Source organism: Festucalex cinctus, chromosome 1 (assembly GCF_051991245.1).
Source record: "Festucalex cinctus isolate MCC-2025b chromosome 1, RoL_Fcin_1.0, whole genome shotgun sequence".
Classification (NCBI taxonomy): domain Eukaryota; kingdom Metazoa; phylum Chordata; class Actinopteri; order Syngnathiformes; family Syngnathidae; genus Festucalex; species Festucalex cinctus.
The window spans coordinates 3,305,195-3,327,826 of NC_135411.1; the positions used below are offsets into that span (position 1 = coordinate 3,305,195).

General features: G+C 37.8%; 1 protein-coding gene across 2 annotated transcripts in view; it reads left to right on the forward strand.

Annotated features, from left to right (window-relative positions):
* Positions 1 to 22,632, forward strand: part of myo10 (myosin X) — a 71,773-nt gene that overhangs the window by 11,239 nt on the left and 37,902 nt on the right. The window contains exons 2-5 of one of the 2 annotated variants that reach the window (XM_077511878.1): positions 9,930 to 10,028; positions 12,672 to 12,842; positions 18,508 to 18,695; positions 22,432 to 22,566. In XM_077511878.1, the coding sequence (XP_077368004.1) occupies positions 9,930 to 10,028; positions 12,672 to 12,842; positions 18,508 to 18,695; positions 22,432 to 22,566 (593 nt within the window). Of the gene's footprint in view, positions 1 to 9,905; positions 10,029 to 12,671; positions 12,843 to 18,507; positions 18,696 to 22,431; positions 22,567 to 22,632 lie in introns of those variants that run through there. The other variant, XM_077511870.1, reaches the window with a different exon arrangement.

Sequence of the window (22,632 nt, forward strand, 5' to 3'; positions counted from 1 at the left end):
TCCATTGTGCGAATAGCCGACAAAACCTTTTTTTGGTTGGCTGTTGTTGCTGTTTGCATGTTGGAATAAAAGGACAACAAGGAAGTTGCCCGGCAAGCATCAGAGGGATTTAAACAAGATCAACCCAAATCACTTTTTGTGTGTGTTGGGGGCTCAGAGTTGAGAGTATGCCAGGTTTAGGGCTGGTTAGGTTTAGAGAGCTTTTGATTGGTTACTGTACTTATTTTAGTGGTGCTCTGATCGATTGGCCGCCGATCGGGATTGGCTGATTCCCGTGTAAAAGTATGAAATCCACATATGTTGATGTGAATCATGATATAGGCCCCTACTAAAAGTGCGTAAAAATTATGAACAGAATCGGTGACAAAGGGCAACCTTGGCGGAGTCCAACCCTCACTGGAAACGAATCCGACTTACTGCCGGCAATGCGGACCAAACTCTGGCAACGGTCGTACAGGGACCGAACAGCCCGTATCAGGGGGCTCGGTACCCCGTACTCCCGAAGCACGACCCACAGGACTCCCCGAGGGACACGGTCGAACGCCTTCTCCAAATCCACAAAACACATGTGGACTGGTTGAGCGAACTCCCACACACCCTCAAGGATCCTGCTGAGGGTGTAGAGCTGGTCCACTGTTCCACGGCCAGGACGAAAACCACACTGCTCCTCCTGAATCCGAGATTCCACTTCCCGAGGGACCCTCCTCTCCAGCACCCCTGAATAGACCTTACCAGGGAGGCTGAGGAATGTGATCCCTCTATAGTTGGAACACACCCTCCGGTCCCCCTTCTTAAAAAGGAGGAAACAAATGAATATCGGCTTGAAATATCGGTTTATTGACGACTAATAATTGATATCGGTATCTGCCTTGAAAAAAACCATATCGGTGTGTCACTAGTTTTAGGTCGATGTGATTGGGTTATGGTGAGTTAGGTCTTGGAATGGCAGAGGTATTGATTTGGGATTCAGTTCATGGTTAGGATTAGATAAAACCAGGTTTGGTGGTTTAAAGTTAGTTTTTAGGATTACGGTTTGGGGGATTAGGGTTACAGTCAGGATACAATGAGGATGGGGTTAAAGGTTTTAGGGTTAAAGACATTTAGGATATTGGTCGTTTCTCAATATGAAGACTGCAGAGTACGGTCTCGTGAACTCGCCGAGTACGGTCTTCCTAAATACATATGTAAGGAACGCAGAGGTGGGTAATCCAGGTCCAGAAAGTAAAAACCCTGCCACAGTTTGGCTTGAGTCACAGGAGGTTCTACTTGACCGATTGCTAAGTAACTTGTTTACCTGCTGGTTGATTAGGGTTACTTTCTGGACCTGGATTACCCACCTCTGAAGGAACGTTGTCTGTAAGGACTGGAGTCTCTGTGAATTGGAAAGGCTCCACGTATTGTTGATAGCAGCACAAAATTCATCGTGGGATATTTTCCCAGCCAAATCCTCACAATTATCTAATTGATGCATCCTTGTTTTAAACTCCAGATAAGAACAACATCCGCGCATTCGGTGTCTTCTTGGTTTATTTCACTTGGAACCGTTCTCGAGCTGCCACTGATGACGTTTCACAGGATCACGAGGACGTAAGAACGGACCAGCAAATGAGCGACGATTCCGATGATCTGCTGCCTGGATAACAATAAGGAGGTGTTTAGTTTCAGAGAAGACGGTGCTAGCGTGAGGGGTGAGACGATAAAGGTATTCAAGATGGCCGCCGTCGGGGTAAAAATAGACGCCGAGGAAGTGGTCCAACAGGCCGGAAAAGTGAATTTGACATGAAAGCTTCTTTTGATGGCGTTCACTTTTTTTCTAGCCTGTGCACCATTTTGTCTGTTTGTCTTCCAACTTCCCGTCTTTGTTGTTGTTTCACGCGGTCGTCCTGAAGCGGGAAGAAAACGATTTCTCACGCACGCTAGCGTTACCGTAGCTTTCAACAAGCAGCCAAAGGAAACGCCGGCCGAAAGTCAACCGCTTTCTTGATTTTTGTTTGATGTGCGCGCACATTCTGAATCAAAATGGTCTGTAATGCACAAAACTCTACTTTTTTTTTTTTTTTGCAAAATCCAACTTGAATTTTTGCTCATGAGCGGTTCTGTCGATTTCTTCTTCCAGTCTTTATTCATGATGATGTAACTCGGGATGGTCGCACATCTGGTGATTTGGTTATCAAGGGACAAGTTTCAGCTGACATTTGAAGGAAATCACTCGGACCACTATGTCATGCCTGATCCACTGTTACGTGGTTGCCATGGCAACGGCCTGCACCGGGTCTGTGGGTCCCAGGTCGCTTGGACGGTTGGAGTGTGTCGTCAGGTTTTAATCAAAGTGGTTGATGAGCTACTTCCTGTTTGGAGGCGGGGGAGGGTTACGTTGCAAGTTTGCGCGGCGGAAGCGCGCAAGCTAGCCAGCAGCTGCCTCGTTACATGGAACTGTCCAAATTCAAAATAAATAAATGACTACATAAATAAATAAATGACTAAAAGTGAAAATGAAAACGGAAAAACAAAATATATTTTGAAAATTATATGCAAAAAATCTATTTAATTGGAAATAAGAAGAAATATATATATATATATATATATATATATATATATATATATATATATATATATATATATATATATATATATGCACACATTTGTATTTCATTTTTTAATTATGTTTTTATATCCCAAGACATGCTTAGGACCGCCCCCTCATTTGAATAACATTTCGATTTGGCAGTGCGGACCAAAACTGACTGCCAAAATAAAAAATAAATGACTAAATCAATAAATCAATCAATAAATAAATGACTAAAAATGAAGATAAAAACAGATATAAAAAAATATAATTCAAAAATTAAATACAAATGTACTTATTTACACATGCACACACACACACACACATATATATATATATTTTTTTTTTTTGGTTTTATTTCCTTTTATATTTATTTTTTTGGATGTAATTTTCGAATGAGATGTTTTTATATCCGTTTTCCCTTTTAGTCATTTCTTTCTTTCTTTCGTCATTTATTTATTTGGATTCTTGGCAGTTTTGGTCCTCCATACCTCGCATGCACAAAAACGTGCACGAACGAACGCACGCAAAGGTCAGCGGGGCGGCGGCGGCGGCTTGGGAAAGTGTTGCCCTTCACGTTGCCTGCGAGGCTCCTGTGTGTGCCCCCCCCCACCCCACCCCGTTGCCTCGGCAACAGCGTGTAGATCACCTGATCAACGACCGGAACTTTGAACCCTACTCTGTTAATAATCGACTTGCCACAGCAGCTGTTCAACTCCTTAACGCTCGATTAATTATGAATGAGCTGCATACATTCATAATAAGACCTTCAAGCATCTTTCCACACTTTATGGTTTCTTTGTCATTGTAAATATTCATGTCAATATTGGTCATGTTTGTCGCTCAGCCGGTTTGGCTGTCTGTCTTTCGCTCCGTCGGTCCATCCGTCGGTTGGTCTGTCTTTGATTTAACGGCGAGTCACGGGAATCATTTTCTTGAATATTACGTCGTATGCGCACCCACTAGTCGAAATGATGAATACATGTTTTTTGAGTCTTTTTTTTTTAAATATTTTTTTCCCGTTTTACTGAATAGTTTTTTTCTGTCATAAAAAATATTCAGAAAAACAGGGGAGTGGGGTGGGGACATTACTAAAAAAAACCAAAATAAAACAAAAACAGAAAAAAATACTCCAAAAAACAGAGCAACAACTTCATTGTTACGGAGTATTTATTTTATTTTTTTTATTATTTATTGATTTTTACTCCCCAACCCGCCTCCCGTGCTCTATTTTTTGGACTATATTTTTTTTCAATTTTTGGAATAATATTTTTTTCTGTTTTTACTGATTTTTTTTTTCTGTCCTAAAAAATATTCCGAAAAACAGGGAAAAAAATATTCAGAAAAACGGGGAAAAACATGATTAAAAAAAAAAAAAAATTACCCAAAACAGAACACCAACAATTTACAATTTTTAAATAATTTTTTTCCCTGTTTTTGGAATAATTTCTTTTAAATGTTTTTTGGAATATTTTTTTTTCTGTTTTACTGAATATTTTGTTCTGTCATAAAATAATATTCCGAAAAACAGGGAAAAAAATATTCAGAAAAACAGAAGGAAAAATTACTCAGAAAAAAACAGGAGAAAAAAAATTATTCAGAACAACAGGGGGAAAAACATTATATTCCAAAAAAACAGAGCAGTATTTTATTTATTTTTTTACCTATAACCTCCCCACCTCTGTTTTTTTTTTTTTTTGGGAATATTTTTTTTGCTGTTCTTTTGTAATTCTTTTTTTTTTTTTTTTAATAATGTCCCCCCCCTCTTGTTTTTCGAAATAAGTTTTTCTGAATATTTTTTTATGACAGGAAAAAAAGTATTCAGAAAAACAGAAAAAAAATAAAATACTCCGAAAAACAAAGCTCATGATGCAGACCAATCCTTGAGTAGCACCCGGAGATCAAATGAAAAGTATTTTTCTTAGCAATGAAATGTACATTCAGGCTTTCGGCCTTCCTGGGTGGAGTTTGCATGTTCTCCCCGTGCCCGCGTGGGTCTTCTCCGGGTACTCCGGTCTCCTCCCACATTCCAAAGACATGCATGGCAGGTTGATTGGTCGCTCCCAATTGCCGCTAGGTGTGCTAGTGAGTGTGGATGTTTGTTTGTCTCTGTGTGTCCTGCGATTGGGAGTTCAGGTTGTCCCCCGCCTACTGCCCGGCAACGTAAGATGGCCGCTGGTGGCTTTACTTCACCCCAGCTGGGATTTGTTGACGTATTATTGTCTACAACGTGGTTGACTTGAGTTTGATGAAACAATTCCAAAAGTAAGGAAATAATTGTATACTGTGATTGTTTTGTTTTGTTGTTGTTTATGTGCCTTCATTTATTGATTGAAAGAGTTGTTGTTGTTTTTTGTTGCTGTCGCTCCCTGCGGCCGGTCGCTCGAGCAGCAGCTGCCCCCGTCCTCCCGCCTTCTCGGCTTCCTGCTTCACAAACGCACTTTTGTTGCCTTGCGCCGCCGCCAACAGGAAGCGTTTTGTCGCCCGCTTGTCCTTTGTCGTCTGCGCCCGCGTGAAAAACTCGTAACTTGATTTCCGAGCGCGGCGGCGGCGGCGGCGGCGGCGGCGGCGGCGGGCAGCTGCCCTGGCGACACGCCGCCGCCGACCGGCTATCCCGCCCGCGTTATTTGGCATCCTTGGTCCATCTCCGTTACCAGGCAGATTTAAAAAAATAATAATTTTATGGCTTCTGTCGCCCGATTGGTCGCTCGATCGGTGGCTTTTTTGACGGGCGTTTTTTAATTCATCGGACAGTCATGGTCACGCGACCAATCAGACGACACTTTACTGCTTTGAGTGCAGGGTTATTATAGTTTTGGAAATTTTCATTTTAGTTAGTTTTTACGGAACTTTATTGCATTGGAAGAAAAAAAAAACTCCTGTTTTTCTGACAAATCGTTTTGGGGAGTTTTGTTTTAATTAATTAAATAATTTATTTATTTATTTATTATTTAATTTTTTAGTATTTTTTTTTCTGTTTTTTAAAAAAAAATATTTTTTATGTTTTACTGAATATTTTTTTCTGTTATAAAAAATACTAAAAAAAAAAAAAAAAAAAAACAGGGGAAAATTATTTTTTTTTTAAAAGGAAAAAAAAATACTCCAAAAAACAGCAGCAACTTCTGTTTTTCTGAGGGTTGTTTTTTTTTTTGAGTAAATTTTTTTCAAATTTCTGTTTTAGTGAACATTTTTTCTATCATAAAAAAAAATACAAAAAAAAGGGGGAAAATTATTCAGAAAAGCAGGAGGAAAAAATAATCATTAGAACAGGTGAAAAAAATATTTAAAAAAAAAACAGAAAAAAAATATTCCAAAAAACAGAGCAGTAACTTCTGTTTTTTGGAGTATTCATTTATGTTTTTTCTGTTTTACTGAATAATTTTTTCTGTCATAAGAAAATAAAAAAAATAAAAAAACGGGAAAAATATTCAGAAAAGCAGAAGGAAAAATTAATAATAAAAACAGGTGAGAAAAATTATTTAAAAAAAAAAAAAACAGAAAAAAAATTATTCCGTGCCTTATTGTGCCGTTTTTTTTATTCCTTGTTAAAAAATAGTAAAATAGTGACCATTATTTATTGAGTCATTTATTTATTTATAATTTTGTCAGTTTTGTCTGTCTGCTCTCACTTGTTGTCTAGCAACTCAAGTCGCAAGTTGAGGTGAATAAATGACTCAATAAATCAATACATAAATGATGGATATAAAAAATATAATTAAAAAATTAAATTTCATCTTTTTATTTCCATTTATATTTTTTGGGTGATATAATTTTCAAATGGTATTTTTTTTTTTTTTATATATATCCATTTTTATTTTCACTTTTAGTCCTTTATTTATTTATGTAGTCATTTATTTAGTTAGAATATTTTTTTTTTGGTCCTCCGTAGTTTAAATGTTCAACAAACAAATCAAATCAATCAAAATCAACTTCATCTTATGGCAAACGAACACAAGTGCGCATGTGCTCACGCGCAACAAACAATTAAAGCACACTTTATGCACACGTACGCACATCTGTTTTTTTTTTCCTTTTTTCCACGCGCTAGCAGCAATTATAGTGCATTTTATGCACAATCACATTCGTTCTTTTTTTTTTTTCTTCATGTCGACTCTCTTCCTCTCCCTTTTTTCTTTTCTCTCTCTTTCAGTCTCTCTTTCCCTTGAATAGTCGAGCAGAAAACGACCCCGATGATGATGATGATGATGAAGAATTTTCCACTTGTTGAACATCCCACAAGATTCTTCGTTTTTTTTCTCTTTCCGCTTCTTCTTGCAGGCCTCAATTGAACGATGAGAAAGTCGAGCGTCGACTCTTTGCGGTCGCTTTACACACTTTTTTGGATCGAACAAGTCAGAACGCGGCCGGCCGGGCCAGAACAAACACTGAGCTGCGTGTGCGTGCGTGCGTGCGTGCGTGAGATCGCTTCCAGACCCTTCGAGTAGGGTCGCTCGATTATGGGAACAATAATAATCACGATTATATTAGCAGTAATTGAAATCACGATTATTCAAATTATTTTTATTTTTATTTTTTATTTTTTTTGGTACAAAGCAAGAAAATGCTCAAGCGTCATAAAAACAAATAAAAAAAATATTAAGACAAATAAAATTCTTTGAAGTAATAAAAAAAAAAAAAAAAAATATCGAAACACTATAATTGTGTAAGTTCCTTTTGGACCAACAGAATTTATAATATATATGAACATTTATTTATTTATTTATTTATGTTGGCAAAAATAGGCTCCAGCACCCCCCGCGACCCTTGTGAGGAGCAAGCGGTTCAGAAAATGGATGGATGGACGTTGGCAAAAAATTGAAGTTTGAGTTGCAGCATGTGCACTGTGCAGTAGTTTTTTGTTTTTTGTTTTCCTTTTAGATGAAACAAAATTTATTGAATTAGTTATTTTACATTTTTGAAAAAAAGCTGCAAATGTATAAATTTAAACAACTCAAAAATGAGAATTAATTTTTTTTTTAATAAGAAGACAAATAAAATTCTTTGAAACACAATAATTATGCAAGTTCCTTTTGGATGAAACAAAATTTATTAAATGAGTTATTTTAAATCTTTGAAAAAAAAAAATCTGCAAATATATACATTTAAACAACTCAAAAATGAGCATTATTATTTTTTAAATAATAAGGCAAATACAATTATTTGAAACAATAATTATGCAAGTTCCTTTTGGATGAAACAAAATTTATTAAATTATCTATTTTAACATTTTGGGAAAAAAAAGCTGCAAATGTATAAATTTAAACAACTAAAAAATGAGTATTAATTTTTATTATTTTTTTTAATAATAAGAAATAAAATGATTTGAAACACAATAATTATGCAAGTTCCTTTTGGATAAAACAAAATTTATTAAATTAGTTATTTTAAAATTTAAAAAAAAAAGCTTCAAATGTATAAATTCAAACAACTCAAACATGAGTATTAATAATCTTTTTTTTTTTTTTAACGATGATGCTGATTTTGTAATTGTGGAGTGTAATCATTGAAATTGTAATTGTACGGTTGCTCGAAACGTTAGCAATAGGAAAGAAAAATGTAAAAAAAAAAAAAATGTAAAAACAGTGGAACATTTTATTTTGTTATAGCGTCAAAATAATTCCCAACATATTTTGGAACAAGTTTGACCTCCAGACACTCTTGGGGGGGTTGTTTGGGTGGGGGAGGGGTCATGAACCATCACATGTTTTTGTGGGTGTGCGTTTGCAATTGTGAGAGTGCGAGCAGATGAAGCACAAGAAGAAAGTGTGTCGCTGTGGGGGGGGGGGCGGGGTCTCAAGGGGGCACACGCCGCAGACAAAGGAGGAGAAGAACATGTGGAAAGTGTGCCGCAAGAGACCCCCGCACCTCCCCCCACGGGCTGCAGCTTTTTCCAGGAATGCGCGCTGCTACTTCCATTGCACTCCCAATGCAATCATGCGAGTGTCATGCAGTCGCATTCGGAGCTTGGAGGACAAGATACAAATCGCTTTTACATTTCGCATTTTCATTACAATTTTTTGGGGGGTTTTTATGCCGATATTTTCCGGTTTTATGACAAATATTTGTGCTTTTTTTCCAACTAAAATTTGGTCTCAAATCTCAATATTGTTGTTTTTTTTTTTTTGATTGATGTGTGCATTTTCTATTTGCATTTTTTGGGGGGAATTTTTTTTTATATAATATTTTTTTCAGGGCTGCAACATTTGAATATTAATTTTTATTCAAATGTTCTTCTGAAAACTGTATCAAATAAATTGAGTATTTTGATAAAAAAAAAAATAATATTTTTGCTTGCAATTGTTTTTATTCCAATATTTTGTTGTATTCCAAATATTTATGCATTTTTTCCAACTAAAATTTTGTCTTTATATATATATATATATATATATTTTTTTTTTATGTTTACAATTTCTAATGTTTCATATATTTTTTTTAGGGCTGCAGCATTTGAATATTTTGGTATTCAGATAATCCTCTGAAAATTCTAGCAAATAATCAATTATTTGGATAAAAAAAATAATACAAAATATTTTTGCTTGCATTTGGATTTATTCCAATATTTTGCTGTTTTATGCCAAATATTTGTGCATTTTTTTCAATAAAAGTTTGTCTTTGTTTATGTTTTCTAATCTTTTTTGTATGTTTCATATATTTTTTTTTTTAGGGCTGCAGCATTTGAATATTTTGGTATTCAAATAATCCTCTGAAAATTCTATCAAATAATCAAGCATTTGGATAAAAAAAATACAAAATATTTTTGCTTGCAATTGGTTTTATTCCAATATTTTCCTATTTTATGCCAAATATTTGTTCTTTTTTTTTTCAACTAAAATTGTTTATTGTCTTTGTTTTTTGTGTTTACCTTTTCAATTTTTTATTTTTTTTTTATTTTTGCATAATTTTTTTTATGGCTGCAGCATTTTAATAGTTTGGTATTCAGATATTCTCAAAATTCTCTCAAATAATTTTCGATAAAAATGACAAAATATATTTGATTGGCTGAAGAACAGTTATGAATACAGAAGACAAAATAAAAATAACTTAATGGTGACAAACTGGTTTTCATTTTTAGATAATGTAATTTTTTTTCACACTAATGTCACTTTTTTTTTTTTTTTTTGTATGCTGTAGCATAGAGAAGGCTTTGACGCAGCCTCTGAACTGCAGAGGACTGTTGAAACAATGGTAGTAATTTCAAAAAACGGCCAGCAGGTGGCAGCAGAGTATACGAGATCAACCAGGGCCATGTTGCAACAAGCTCTTTTGCCCACTGTTTTCACCAGGAATGTTAATATTGGTGAAACTTAGCTCTATTCTTTTCACGTGAGCTAAATTGCTGATGAAAATGTTTGTTTTGATGCAGGGCGAGCGCGTTTGGCTGCGCGAAGACGATCAGGACCTCCCCGCCACCGTTTCCTCCTGCTCGGACGGCGTGGTGGTCATCGCCAGCGACTACGGACAGGTCGGCAAACTACGTCCGAAAGCTCGGAAAAGTACAAACTTTCATTGGCCTTGCCATCTTGTTGACGACGCGATTCCAGGCTCCGCCCCTGGTTGTCGCGGCGATGGGGAGGAACTCGAGGAGTTTTCATTTCAGTTAGTTTTATTTTCTTTTGACATTTCTCTTTTTTTTTCTTTTTTTTTAAATTAGTGTAATTTAGTTTTTAAAAGCTTTTCGAGTGGGTTTGCGAGTAGTTATTCTTTTATTTGTTTGAAAATGCTTCATTGTTTTTTTTTTTTGTTTTTTTTTTGCTAACGTCACATGATCAATTGGCAGAAATCAGGTGAGCCGTGATTGGTTTGTTCCATATTTTCCCGAGCTCCTGTGATGTCATATTCAGTTGACAGCAAGTGGGGAAAAAAAAAAAAAACATGATTTAATTGTGCATAAAAATAATGAAGTTCTCAAAAGGATTCTCGACAAAATATCAACTTTTTTTTAAGCATCTTTTTAATGACGTTATCGTCGCTCGTGTAAACGTTGAGACGTGAGGTGCATTCAAACACAGTCGGACATTTCAGGTTACAGACAGAAAGAATGTTGAAAAAGTTATTTGCCATTATCTATTTATTGATGAATTAATGAACTTAGTGATTTGCAGCAACAGTCAAATAAGGCGGGTATCGGCAATTATTTCCCAGTCGTCCCTGAAGGCGACTTGAAGAGACAAAGTGACTTGTCAAAGTCCCCGAAGGCAACCTTGGATAGATGCCGGGAAGGACGGATTTGAGTCTGTCCTTGAAGGCATCGCTGGATATTGCTTGATAAAGAGACCGACAGACATGAGATATAAAAAAAAAAAAGACGACGATTTCAGACTGTCCTTGAAGGCAGCACATGGCTAAGTAGACGACCCAAACAAAGGCTGAATTATTTGCCTTTTTTTTTTTTTGTGTGTGTGTCCACTGCGAGAAGCCAAAAGTTACCCCCCCCCCCCTCGAGCCAAACTCAAACGGGAATGTGAGCAATGTGTGTGCGTGCGTGAGTGACATTTAAAGCGTTTTGTTTTCCCTTAAAAAAAAAAGATATGTTATCAGTGTCTGTCTCTGCATACATGGGTGCCATCTTAATTTCAGCGCACTTTGTCAAACTTTGCCGGGAGAAACTATGTTGAAGTGAGTTTGAGTTGATTTTCGACCAAATGAATGCTGGCATCGATGGCAGTTGTCAACATTTCAACGTCAGTTATTTGCGGCACAACTCGTCTTAACCGGGATTGACTGGAACATCCATTTGAGTTTTGGCCACATTGAACTATTTGTTCTTTTCGTTTTGTGTGCAGTTTGTTGTCGTCGTCCAGTCACGTTTTGACGACTTTGAAGAATAGAACTTTGTCTATTTCAAGATAAAAAAAGAAATTCATCTTTAAACAGAGCTTTAAAAATGACCTCCAATACTCCCTCACATACCACAAAATTAAAATAAATTATATATATATATATATATATATATATATATATATATATAATTTTTTTTTTAAACTAAATTAAATAAATAAATAAATATATATATATATATATATATATATATATATATATATATATATATATATATGTATATATATATATATATATATATATGTATATATATATGTATAAATATATAATAAATAAACAAATGTTAATTTTTTAAAATTACAATAATAAATTTTATATATATAAATATATATATATTATTATTTATTTTAATTTTGTGGTTTTGTGGTATGTGAGGGAATATTGGATGTAATTTTTAAAGCTTTAAAAACGACATCCAATACTCCCTCAACATACCACAAAATTTAAATAAATAAGTAAATAAAAAACATATATATTTTTGTTTATTAAATTAAATTAAATTAAAAAAATATATATATGTATTTTATTTTATTTTTTATTTGTTTAATTTTTTAAAATACACTATCTTATTTTTATTATGTTAAATCAAAAAACAATAAAAAGATATTATATATATATATATATACATTAATATTAGGGCTGTCAAAGAAAGCGTAAAGCGTTAATAGATTAATCACAGAAAAATGTCGCGTTAATCACATATTCACGCATATTAATCGCAATATTTTTTTTTGCACGGGAGTATTATTGTATGTCCTTTTTAAAGCTGTGTTTAAAGATGAATTTCTGTTTTATCTTGAAACGGACAAATAAAATTCTATTCTTCTAAAGTCTTTGGAGTAGTTTGCAAAAGAACATCTTGGGACTGGACATTGAGCCCTGGGGAACACCACAAGTCAAAACGTCTGCGCGACTCAGGCTCACGTTCCTCCTCGTGTTTTTTGCGGCGACTCGATGAAGAAAGAGGTTTCTTTTCTATTTGTTTTGACGACAAACTGGTCACGTTTTCATGTCTTAACTGATGTGGCGGTTCTCCTTCTTGAAGAAAAGCCTTGCACGAGGGTCATCCGGCAGCGGATGCAAGATTTGCAGGTGTTAGATGTGAACTTGTAGCATCATGCAAGTCACGTGAAACGGGAAAAAAAAAAAAAAAAAAAAAAGAAACAACTCCATGTGGCAGCTGTGTTGTTCAGAGCGATTTGTGGGCGGGGCTACCTTACCTATCCTCCGTATGTCAAGAAACTTGATACTTTGTTTTGTGTGTCAGGCGTACACGTACAAGCAGAGCGCGCTGACGCGCGACAAGTTGCGGGCCATGCGAGGCGGCGCCGGCGGCGGCACGGAGGCGGGCGTGGAGGACATGGCGGCGCTGGAGGATCTGCACGACGGCGCCATCATGCACAACCTCTTCCTGCGATACCGCCAAAAACGCATCTACGTGAGTGTGTCTTATCCTGCATCTTTTCCCCCTCTCCCAACACACCTGATTCCAATGATCACAGGTCGGGCTGTGCAATTAATCGAAATTCAAATGCAATGTAAATTATTACACTCCACATTTACAAAATCAGCATCCAATTTTCAGAAGGAATTTCTAAAAAAATAAATGATCGTCCTACTGCACAGTGCACATGCTGCACTCTAACAAAATGTTTTGCCAACATAAATAAATAAATAAACAAATAAATAAATAAATAAATACATACATCACGGGCTGATCAGGACCCTGAGCATTTTCCAGTATTTGATGAGCAGTTTGGAATACGACGCGGGCGGTCATTTTTCTTTCAATATTGCTCATGGTGATGGTTCAAAAGATAGATTAATAATAACAACAATAATAATAATAAATGGTTTGGAGAGGCAAGCATTTTTTTGGAGTACGCCGCGGTGTTTTTATTTCATTATTGCTCATGATTATGTTTAAAAAGATAGATAAATAATAATAATAATAAATGGTTTCTTCTTCTGCGTCACTTCCTGTTGATACAGGTAACTTCCTGTTGAAATCAGGTCACTTCCTGTTGATGTTAGGTCACTTCCTCTCATATTCAGTTCACTTCCTGTTGATTTTAAGTCACTTCCGGATCACTTCCTGTTGAAATTGGGCCACTTCCTGTTGAAATCGGGTCACTTCCTGTTGATGTTAGGCCACTTCCGGGTCGCTTCCTCTCAAAATCAATTCACTTCCTGTTGATTTTAGGTCACTTCCGGGTCACTTCCTGTTGAACTTGGGTCACTTCCTGTTGATATTAGGCCACTTCTGAGTCACTTCCTGTTGATACAGGTCACTTCCTGTTGAAATCTGGTCACTTCCTATTGATTTTAGGCCACTTCCGGGTCACTTCCTGTCGAAATCAGGTCACCTGCTGTTGATTTTAGGTCATTTCAGGGTCACTTCCTGTTGAAATTGTGTCACTTCCTGTTGATATTATGCCACTTCTGAGTCACTTCCTGTTGATACAGGTCGCTTCCTGTTGATTTTAGGTCACTTCCGGGTCACTTCCTGTTGAAATCAAGTCACTTCCTGTCAAAATCAGGCCACTTCCTGTTGATTTTAGGTCACTTCCGGGTCACTTCCTGTTGAAATTGTGTCACTTCCTGTTGATATTATGCCACTTCTGAGTCACTTCCTGTTGATACAGGTCGCTTCCTGTTGATTTTAGGTCACTTCCGGGTCACTTCCTGTCAAAATCAGGCCACTTCCTGTTGATTTTAGGTCACTTCCGGGTCACTTCCTGTTGAAATTGTGTCACTTCCTGTGCCGTATCATACAAGTTTTACAGCGTAATCAATTAGCGGTTTCTTAGCGTTCTAAATTAGCGATTGAACACGAGTTAGTCGGGATAGCGTTGCGTTGATGTTGCTCGCAACTACAATGTCAATCCAACTTTCCCATACGAAGGCTATTTGCTTTGCCGTCAATGTATTACTATAGTTGGTCAACTTCATTGTAAAGTTAGGCTTAGCATGTTACCTTGAGTATGTTTCAGCTTCCTTGACATGTCAGAATGGTATCGACTGTGAATGCGCACTTTGTTTTTGTGTGTTGTTTTTTTATCTGTGGCTCGCGCGTGATCTGAACTGACCACGGATCCATTGCACCGTTACTGGGAGGTGTGAAAAAATAAAGAAAGCATAATATGTCTGCTTGAAATAATCCGCTATTAGCCATCGGTACCAAAACGGCTACTGTGCTGCTGCTCTCCAACTTGTCGATGAAATGCAAAATTCCGCAATACGCACAAAGACGTCCACAATGCGTGTGTGCGTGCGGACTGGAATGACCGGAATCCGTACGCGATGGCCTCCCGGCGAGCCCGCGGCGCAGCTGGCTACAATCACACGACGCGCACAAACGTCAACACGCTCGTCTGCCCTCCCCCCTAATCTGCTTGTGGTCTCGTCCGACCCATTTATTCCACTCTGGCGGCATTCCGGAACATTCCTCAGCTTTTTGGTTGACACGTTTGGAAATACTTTGTCTCCCGGTGGATTATCGATATAGCTATGCACAGTATCGTAATATATGTAGTGAGCCACTAGTAACGGCTCCATTGTTCACGACTTATTGAGCGATTACTTGGCGGGCCTCTAGGGAGCGCGCATCATGAGAGTGGTGGGGAAATGGACGCGAGTCGTCAGGCGAAGAAGAAGACTCATCAGCTTACTTGTGGAAGACATTTACTCACTTTTGGATACATTTCTGTGACAAATGTGTATTATATCTTCAATTTGAACGTTTTCAAACGTATGTTTCGACTTTTTCAAGCACACCAAAAAAAAAGGAGAGAAATGAACAAAGAAGAGGGCAAGGAGAGACGGAAAGAAAGGAGGAGTGAAAGAATTCAGGTGTCGTTTGAGCGTTGATTGTTGGTATTTCCTGCCCCCCATCTTGGCAGTTCAGAGGTCAAATTTGCGTGTCAAAGTTGAAACGCGGCTGCCGGTCTCCCGCTAAGAAAACATTGCTAACAAAAAACGCTTTCATTTCTATTTGTCGTTATTACTAATATTTGCAATTACTATTTTAAATTAAAATTAATTTAAAAAATACTGTATTATTATTATTATTATTATTATTATTATTATTATTATTATTATTATATTTAATTATATTTAATTGAAATTAAATATAATAACAATAATACAGAAAAAATTACATTTAAATTAAATAGTGTATAATAATTAAATTACAATGAATTTAAATGAAATAATTAGCCGCTATTTACAGTGTTGCTAGTTTGATTATTGACGTGAAAGCAAACAAGAAAGATGACAGGTAACCTCCCTTTGGAGTCACCTCCCACTAAATCTCGGGCAAAAATGGTCAGAGAGGGCTCTGACCATTTTTGGAACTAATCTTAAAAAAACAAACATATTTTTATTATTTGAAGGCAGCATTAGCCACGAACACAGAGTTAACCACACTGTTAAAAAAAAAAAAAGTTAGCGAGAGTCCTTAGGTGTGTTCACTTACTTGAACAGCAAGTTAGCAGCCGGTTAAAGTTAACAGAGTCATGAACAACAAGATAAAGATTGACGTTAAAGTTAAATCGGTCGGTTAAATCGACTTAACCAGTGGTTAAAGATATAACCGAGTTTGGAACAACCGGGCCCCCGTTTGTTAGCATTAGCGCCGTTACCGTTTGCTAATGTTAGCTTTGCACTGATAGCATTCCCTTTATTTACTTTGTTGGCGTTAGCGCCGTTAGCATATTTCGCCACCAAGCTGTCACGTCAAGTTTTAGGGGAGGGGGAAAAAAAATAAAAAAATTAAATCTCACAAATGTCGGAACAACAAAGACAGCGGCCGAGTGATGGCCAAATCCAATAAAGAAGTGCGGCTAACACGCTAGCTGGGCGAGCGCCGCTAGCTGGCGGCGCCCGCGCTTACATTTCCTGCCGTCACTCAGGCGAGCGTCGCTCTGTTCACATCTGCTCCTCATTTTGTCTCTTTTTTTTTTTTTTTTTGGCACATTTCGGCCCCGCTCAGCCGACTCGGTGACTGCGCGGCGTCAGTGGAACCCAAAATTGAGCTTTGAAGAATTAGCATGTGGCTAACGATATTGTTTGTAGCATTTTCAAAGGCCTATCATACGTTAGCCTCATTAGCGTGTTAGCAGCTGTGGCTAATGCTATACTTTAGTTAGTGCGCGTACTTGTGTGATTAGCAATGTTTTTCTATGCTTAATAGCCAAATATACTGTGCTAAGCTGTTTTTTGTTTTGTTTTTTTTACGCGTCAAAATGAACTATTATGCGTTTGTTGAGTCTGCGGAACGCCGCCGCTTGACATAATAGCGAGAAGGCGAGGGGCCATCTTTAATAACATTAACCAATGGGGGGGGGGCCTCGTGATGACAGTCACAGCCAATTAGCTCACAGCCGGGGGCATCGCCGTGGAAACTGTTCCAGTGTGGAGGGGGAGGAGGGGCGGGTGGCTGGCGGCTACGCTAATTGAGTCCAAATGGTTGCAATTCTTCAACTGAAATGGAGATGTTGCTTCTTTTTTTTTTTTTTTTTTTTTTTTTTTTTTTTTTTTTTGTGCCCTAGGACATTTTTTTCTTCCTTTTTGTGTTCTTCACATGCAGCAAGTAAAACATTCCGGAACATTCTTCTTTCACTTAATAATATGCCGATTATTTAAAAATATGCATTAAGACAAAAAAATAAATACATAAAAATCCTTGTTTACATCCTTTATAACACAATATAACTTGAAAGGACAATGACAAAATAAAAACAAAATGAAAGTGAAAAAATAATAGATTAAACTAAAATAAATGAAAAACAACAACACAAATACTGTGTTCCGGTGCATTTTGGCCTCTTGGGGGCAGTGTGGTGCCGTGCATCCATTTGGGCTCCACACTTAAAATGACTACAGAAGAAAGTTTGCGATTGAATTCTATGAAAATAAGTCATTTTTCACACATTGGGAAGAATTTGTGCCTTCGCGTGCTGTTATCTCAAATGTGGGTACGTGTTCCCACAACATTTTTGTGTGGATATTTGTTAATTGAAGCAAAAACAGTCGATGTTAACTTCCTGTTAGCATTTGCCAACTTCCTGTTAGCACTAGGCTAGCGGTGTTTTAAAAACGAAGCATGTTATTGTATTTAAATATACAGTGGATGTCATTCTTAATGTTGTGAATTTAGTTTTACAGTTAACTCCAACTACGGAGTCATTAAACAGCTTAAAGGACGCTTATTAGGGACAACAGAATAAGCAGAATAACATACGCAAAAACACTTGCTAGTTGCTAATACTACGCTAATTTGCTAATTGCTAATTTTTCTCTGACTGATTATCTTTGCATTTTGTTTTCAAAATAAGACATTTTTTACAAAGTGTAGAACAGTTCATATTCAGTAAACATTTTTGACTGGTGATTATGTTCGAACGTATTTTAATACGTTCAAATATACTCGCAAATACGTTCAAAATGCTCGCGAGTACATTTGAATGTACCCCGAGGCTAAATGCTACAAACGTAGCATCTTTTCCCATATTGCCATGTGCAAGCCAATACCCTGTTGTATTATGGGGAAAAAATGCACTGCAGACATAAGAAATCATAAGAGTTACAAATAAACAATGTTTTGTTTTGTTTTGTTTTTTTACTTCATTTTCAAACATATTGGTGTAATATAAAAAAACAAAACAAAAACATGTTATTTTTTAAAGTAGTAGAAATTTGTAGCACCTTGAAATGGTTCCAGGATTATAATGGACTTTTTCATTTTAGTTAGTTTTGATTTTGTTTTGAGTATTGTTTTTTTTTTTTTTTTTTTTTTTTAATTTAGTGAGTCTTAATTAGTTTTCAGGGTGGTTCTGTTAGTTTTTATTAGTTTTTGTTATTTAATAAATGCTTTGTTCCAGCTTAGTTTTAGTTAGTTTCAGTATTAGTTTTGATTTTATTTCCCTAACGAAGTTTTTTTTTTATTTTAGTTTTTTTGTTACTTAACTAAAATAACCTTGGATTGCATCTTTTATTATAATTCTTATATATTTTTTTTATTAAAAAGGACCACTTGATCGTGTCACCATTTGCTCTTTTTTTTTCTTTGTGTCCCCCCCCCCCCCACCCCCCCCCGGCAGACGTACATCGGGTCGATCCTGGCGGCGGTGAACCCGTACCAGCCGCTGGCCGGCTTGTACGAGCGCGGCGCGGTGCAGCTGTACAGTCGCCACCGCCTGGGCCAGATGCCGCCGCACATCTTCGCCGTGGCCAACGAGTGCTACCGCGCGCTCTGGAGGAGGCCGCGCAGCCAGTGCGTGCTCATCAGGTCGGTCGGAGTTTTGCGTCCACCTGGATGGACATTTTATTTATTTATTTTTTATATAACAAAAAAAAAAAAACTTGCCATATTGTGGCATCTTACAGAATTACATCAATGTGAAGCGTCAGGGGTTTCATCAAAAAGCAGTGCTTTGGCGCCATCTTGGCGGCAAATACAATTGTTGTCTGGCGCCATTTTGTGAACTGTGTTGAAGTGAGTTGACGAGTCCTATTTGGACAGCCGAAGTGCCTCGGTGCACTGCCTTGTGTGGCCTCTTGGAACTCCGTTGAAGTTTTGGAACATTGGGCGGGTTTCATTTATCCAAAAAAGTAGTTCTGTGGCGCCCTCCAGTGGCATCTTGAGTTTTGAGGAGTTGCATTTAGACAGAAATAGTGCCTTGGCGCCATCATGCGGCATTTTAGTCTCAAGGAACGATGCCGAATTGATTTGAAGTGTTTTGAATTAGGCAAAAAGTAGCAATTTGGCGCCATCTTGTTGAGTCCCGATGTCAAGTGAGTTGAGGAATTTTACTTAGACAAAAATCGGACTTTGGCGCCACCTTGCTGTCAAGGAAACATGTGTAAGCGAATGTAAGAGCTCCATTTAGCCCAAAATAGTGCTTTGGCGCCATCATGCAGCATTTCATTTTCAAGGAACGATGCCTGATTTGAGTTGAGGTGTTTTGGATTAGCCAAAATGAGTGATTTGGCGCCATCTTGTCGTATCCTGATGTCAACGAGAATTATATGGAAGTGAGTTGAGGAATTTGAATTAGACAAAAATAGGACTTTGGCGCCAGCCTGGTGTCAACGATGAACTATGTGTAAGTGAGTGTAAGAGCTCCATTTATCCCAAAAATAGTGCTTTGGCGCCATCATGCGGCATTTTAGTCTCAAGGAAACAATGCTGAATTGAGTTGAGGTGTCTTGGATTAGGCAAAAGTAGTGATTTGGCGCCATCTCGTCGTATCCTGATGTCAAAGAACAATATTGAAGTGAGTTGAGGAATTTTAATTAGACAAAAATAGGACTTTGGCTCCACCCTGGTGTCAACAATGAACTGTGTATAAGTGAGTGTAAGAGCTCCATTTAGCCCAAAATAGTGCTTTGGCGCCACCTTGGTTCTCAAGGAGAGTGAGTTGAGAAGTCTTATTTGGACAAAAATAGTGCTTTCATCCAATAGTCTCTTTGTAGTTGACTCCTGATTTGGCGTTTTTTTGTCTGGATAAAAAAAATATATAATTTGCCGAAAATATTATTGCTACATTTGTGCTATTCCTTTATGGTTGATGAGTTCCTTCTTCGGCACCCAAGTTGACTTTTGAAACCATGCAAACAGTACGTTTACTTTTTTTTTTTTTCTTTTTTTTTGTATAGTTCGGAAACATGCCGACTTTCAAACTTGAGGTGACATAAAGCGTTCGGCTCCCGCGGGTATGATGACGTCATTGTCTAAAAAAAAAATAAAAAATCTGAACCCAAGTGTTAGAAAACGTTGAAACTCCCACAGCGGCCTGACGTGTGTTTTTTTTTTTTTTTTGTTGAAAATGTCAGGCGGTGCTTGGCCAAGGCTTTGCTGGGACATTCGTTGCGTTGCCACGGCGACCACGCTGCACTTTAATCAAGCGTCTCCTTCTTCACGTGCGCTGCTGACCTTTTGCGCTCACAACTGCTGCCGTTTTTTTGTTTTTTTTTGGAAATGAATAATTGCTTTGCCATCTGACTTTTGTTTTTTTGAGACAAAAACAGCATTTGGCTCCGTTTTCATCTCAAATTCACAAACATTGATTACAGCTAAAATGTTTTCTTACTGGACTTTAGTTTTCGTTTTCATTTAGTTTGCTTGAATTTTGTTTAGTGTTTCTCATTTTGGTTTCATCTCGTTTCGTTTGTCATGTTTTTTTTTTTTTTTCAACTTTAGTTTCTTATAGTTCAGTTTACTAGAGTTTACTTGCATTTATCCTAGTTGAGTTGAGTTTTTATGTTGAGTACCTGTTTAGTTTAGTTTAGGTCAGATGTGTTTACTTGAGTGTTTTTTTTTTAGTTTTTTTTTAGCTGACTTATGTTTTATTCAGGTACTAAACTTTACTCTGGATTTAGTTTATAAGATGATGATTTTTTTGTGTTTAGTTTTCTTGATTTGGTTTGAATTTACTGGACTTTAAATTGAGTGTAGTTTGGTTGACTTTGAGTTGAGTTGAGTTTTGAAATTGTGTTGATTTGATTTGTGCTCATTTGGCCAGCAACTGATTTAGGACTTTGTGTTTGGCTCCATCTAGTGGATCAAAGTGTGCTGCCATATTGTTTTTTGTTTTTGTTTTTTTTTAACAGTTAATCGGATGGATGGATGACAGACGGATGGATGGGTGGATGGATGTATAGATAGATAGATGGATAGATGATTGATAGATAGGCAGACGGACTGACAGATAGAGATGGATGGGTGGATGGATGTGTGGATGGATGAATGACAGAGATGGATGGATGATGGATGGATGGATGACGGATGGATGGATGGATGGATGGATGGATGGATGGATGACAGAGATGGATGGATGATGGATGGATGGATGGATGACAGATGGATGGATGGGTGGATGACAGAGATGGATGGAGGATGGATGGATGGGTGGATGGATGGATGACAGATGGATGGATGGATGGATGAATGACAGAGATGATGGATGGATGGAAGGATGGATGAATGGATAGATGGATGAATGACAGAGATGGATGGATGGATGGATGGATGACAGATGGATGGATGGATGGATGAATGACAGAGATGATGGATGGATGGAAGGATGGATGAATGGATAGATGGATGAATGACAGAGATGGATGGATGGATGGATGGATGACAGAAATGGATGGATGAATGACAGAGATGGATGGATGGATGGATGGATGAATGACAGAGATGGATGGATGGATGGATGACAGATGGATGGATGAATGACAGAGATGGATGGATGGATGGATGGATGACAGAGATGGATGGATGATGGATGGATGGATGGATGGATGGATGGATGACAGAGATTGATGGATGGATGGATGGATGGATGGATGGATGGATGGATGGATGAATGACAGAGATGATGGATGGATGGATGGATGACAGAGATGGATGGATGGATGGATGGATGGATGGATGGATGGATGGATGGATGACAGAGATGGATGGATGATGGATGGATGGATGGATGGATGGATGACAGAGATTGATGGATGGATGGATGGATGGATGAATGACAGAGATGATGGATGGATGGATGGATGACAGAGATGGATGATGGATGGATGGATGGATGGATGACAGAGATGGATGGATGGATGGATGACAGAGATTGATGGATGGATGGATGGATGGATGGATAGATGCATGCATGAATGACAGAGATGGATGGATGGATAGATTGATAGATGAATAGATAATAGATGGAATAATGACGGACGGACGGACGGATAGATGGATGGATGATAGATAGATAGGTGGATGGCTAGATAGATAGATAGATAGATAGATTGATTGATGGATGCATGAATGACAGACACAGACGGATGGATGGATAGATGGCTCGATAATAGATGGAAAGATCCTAAGACGGATATCAGATGGGCACACCAGTAACGTTTGATTTTTCTGAACATGGCGTCAGCCAGGATCAATTTGTGGGCGTCATTTCACGTCGTCCTTCCTCTCAATGTTTTGGTGCTGTTGTTGTTGCTTCCTGCTCTAGCGGCGAGAGCGGCGCCGGCAAGACGGAAAGCACCAAACTGATTGTCAAGTTCCTGTCGGCCATGAGCCAACACTCGCTGGAAATGTCGCGCGAGCGGAGGACGTCGCACGTCGAGGAGGCGCTGCTCGAGAGCGGGTGCGCCTTTGCTTGCTTCTTTTGTTTTGCTTTGTTTCCAAAACAAATAGTTTTCATTCTCGTCGG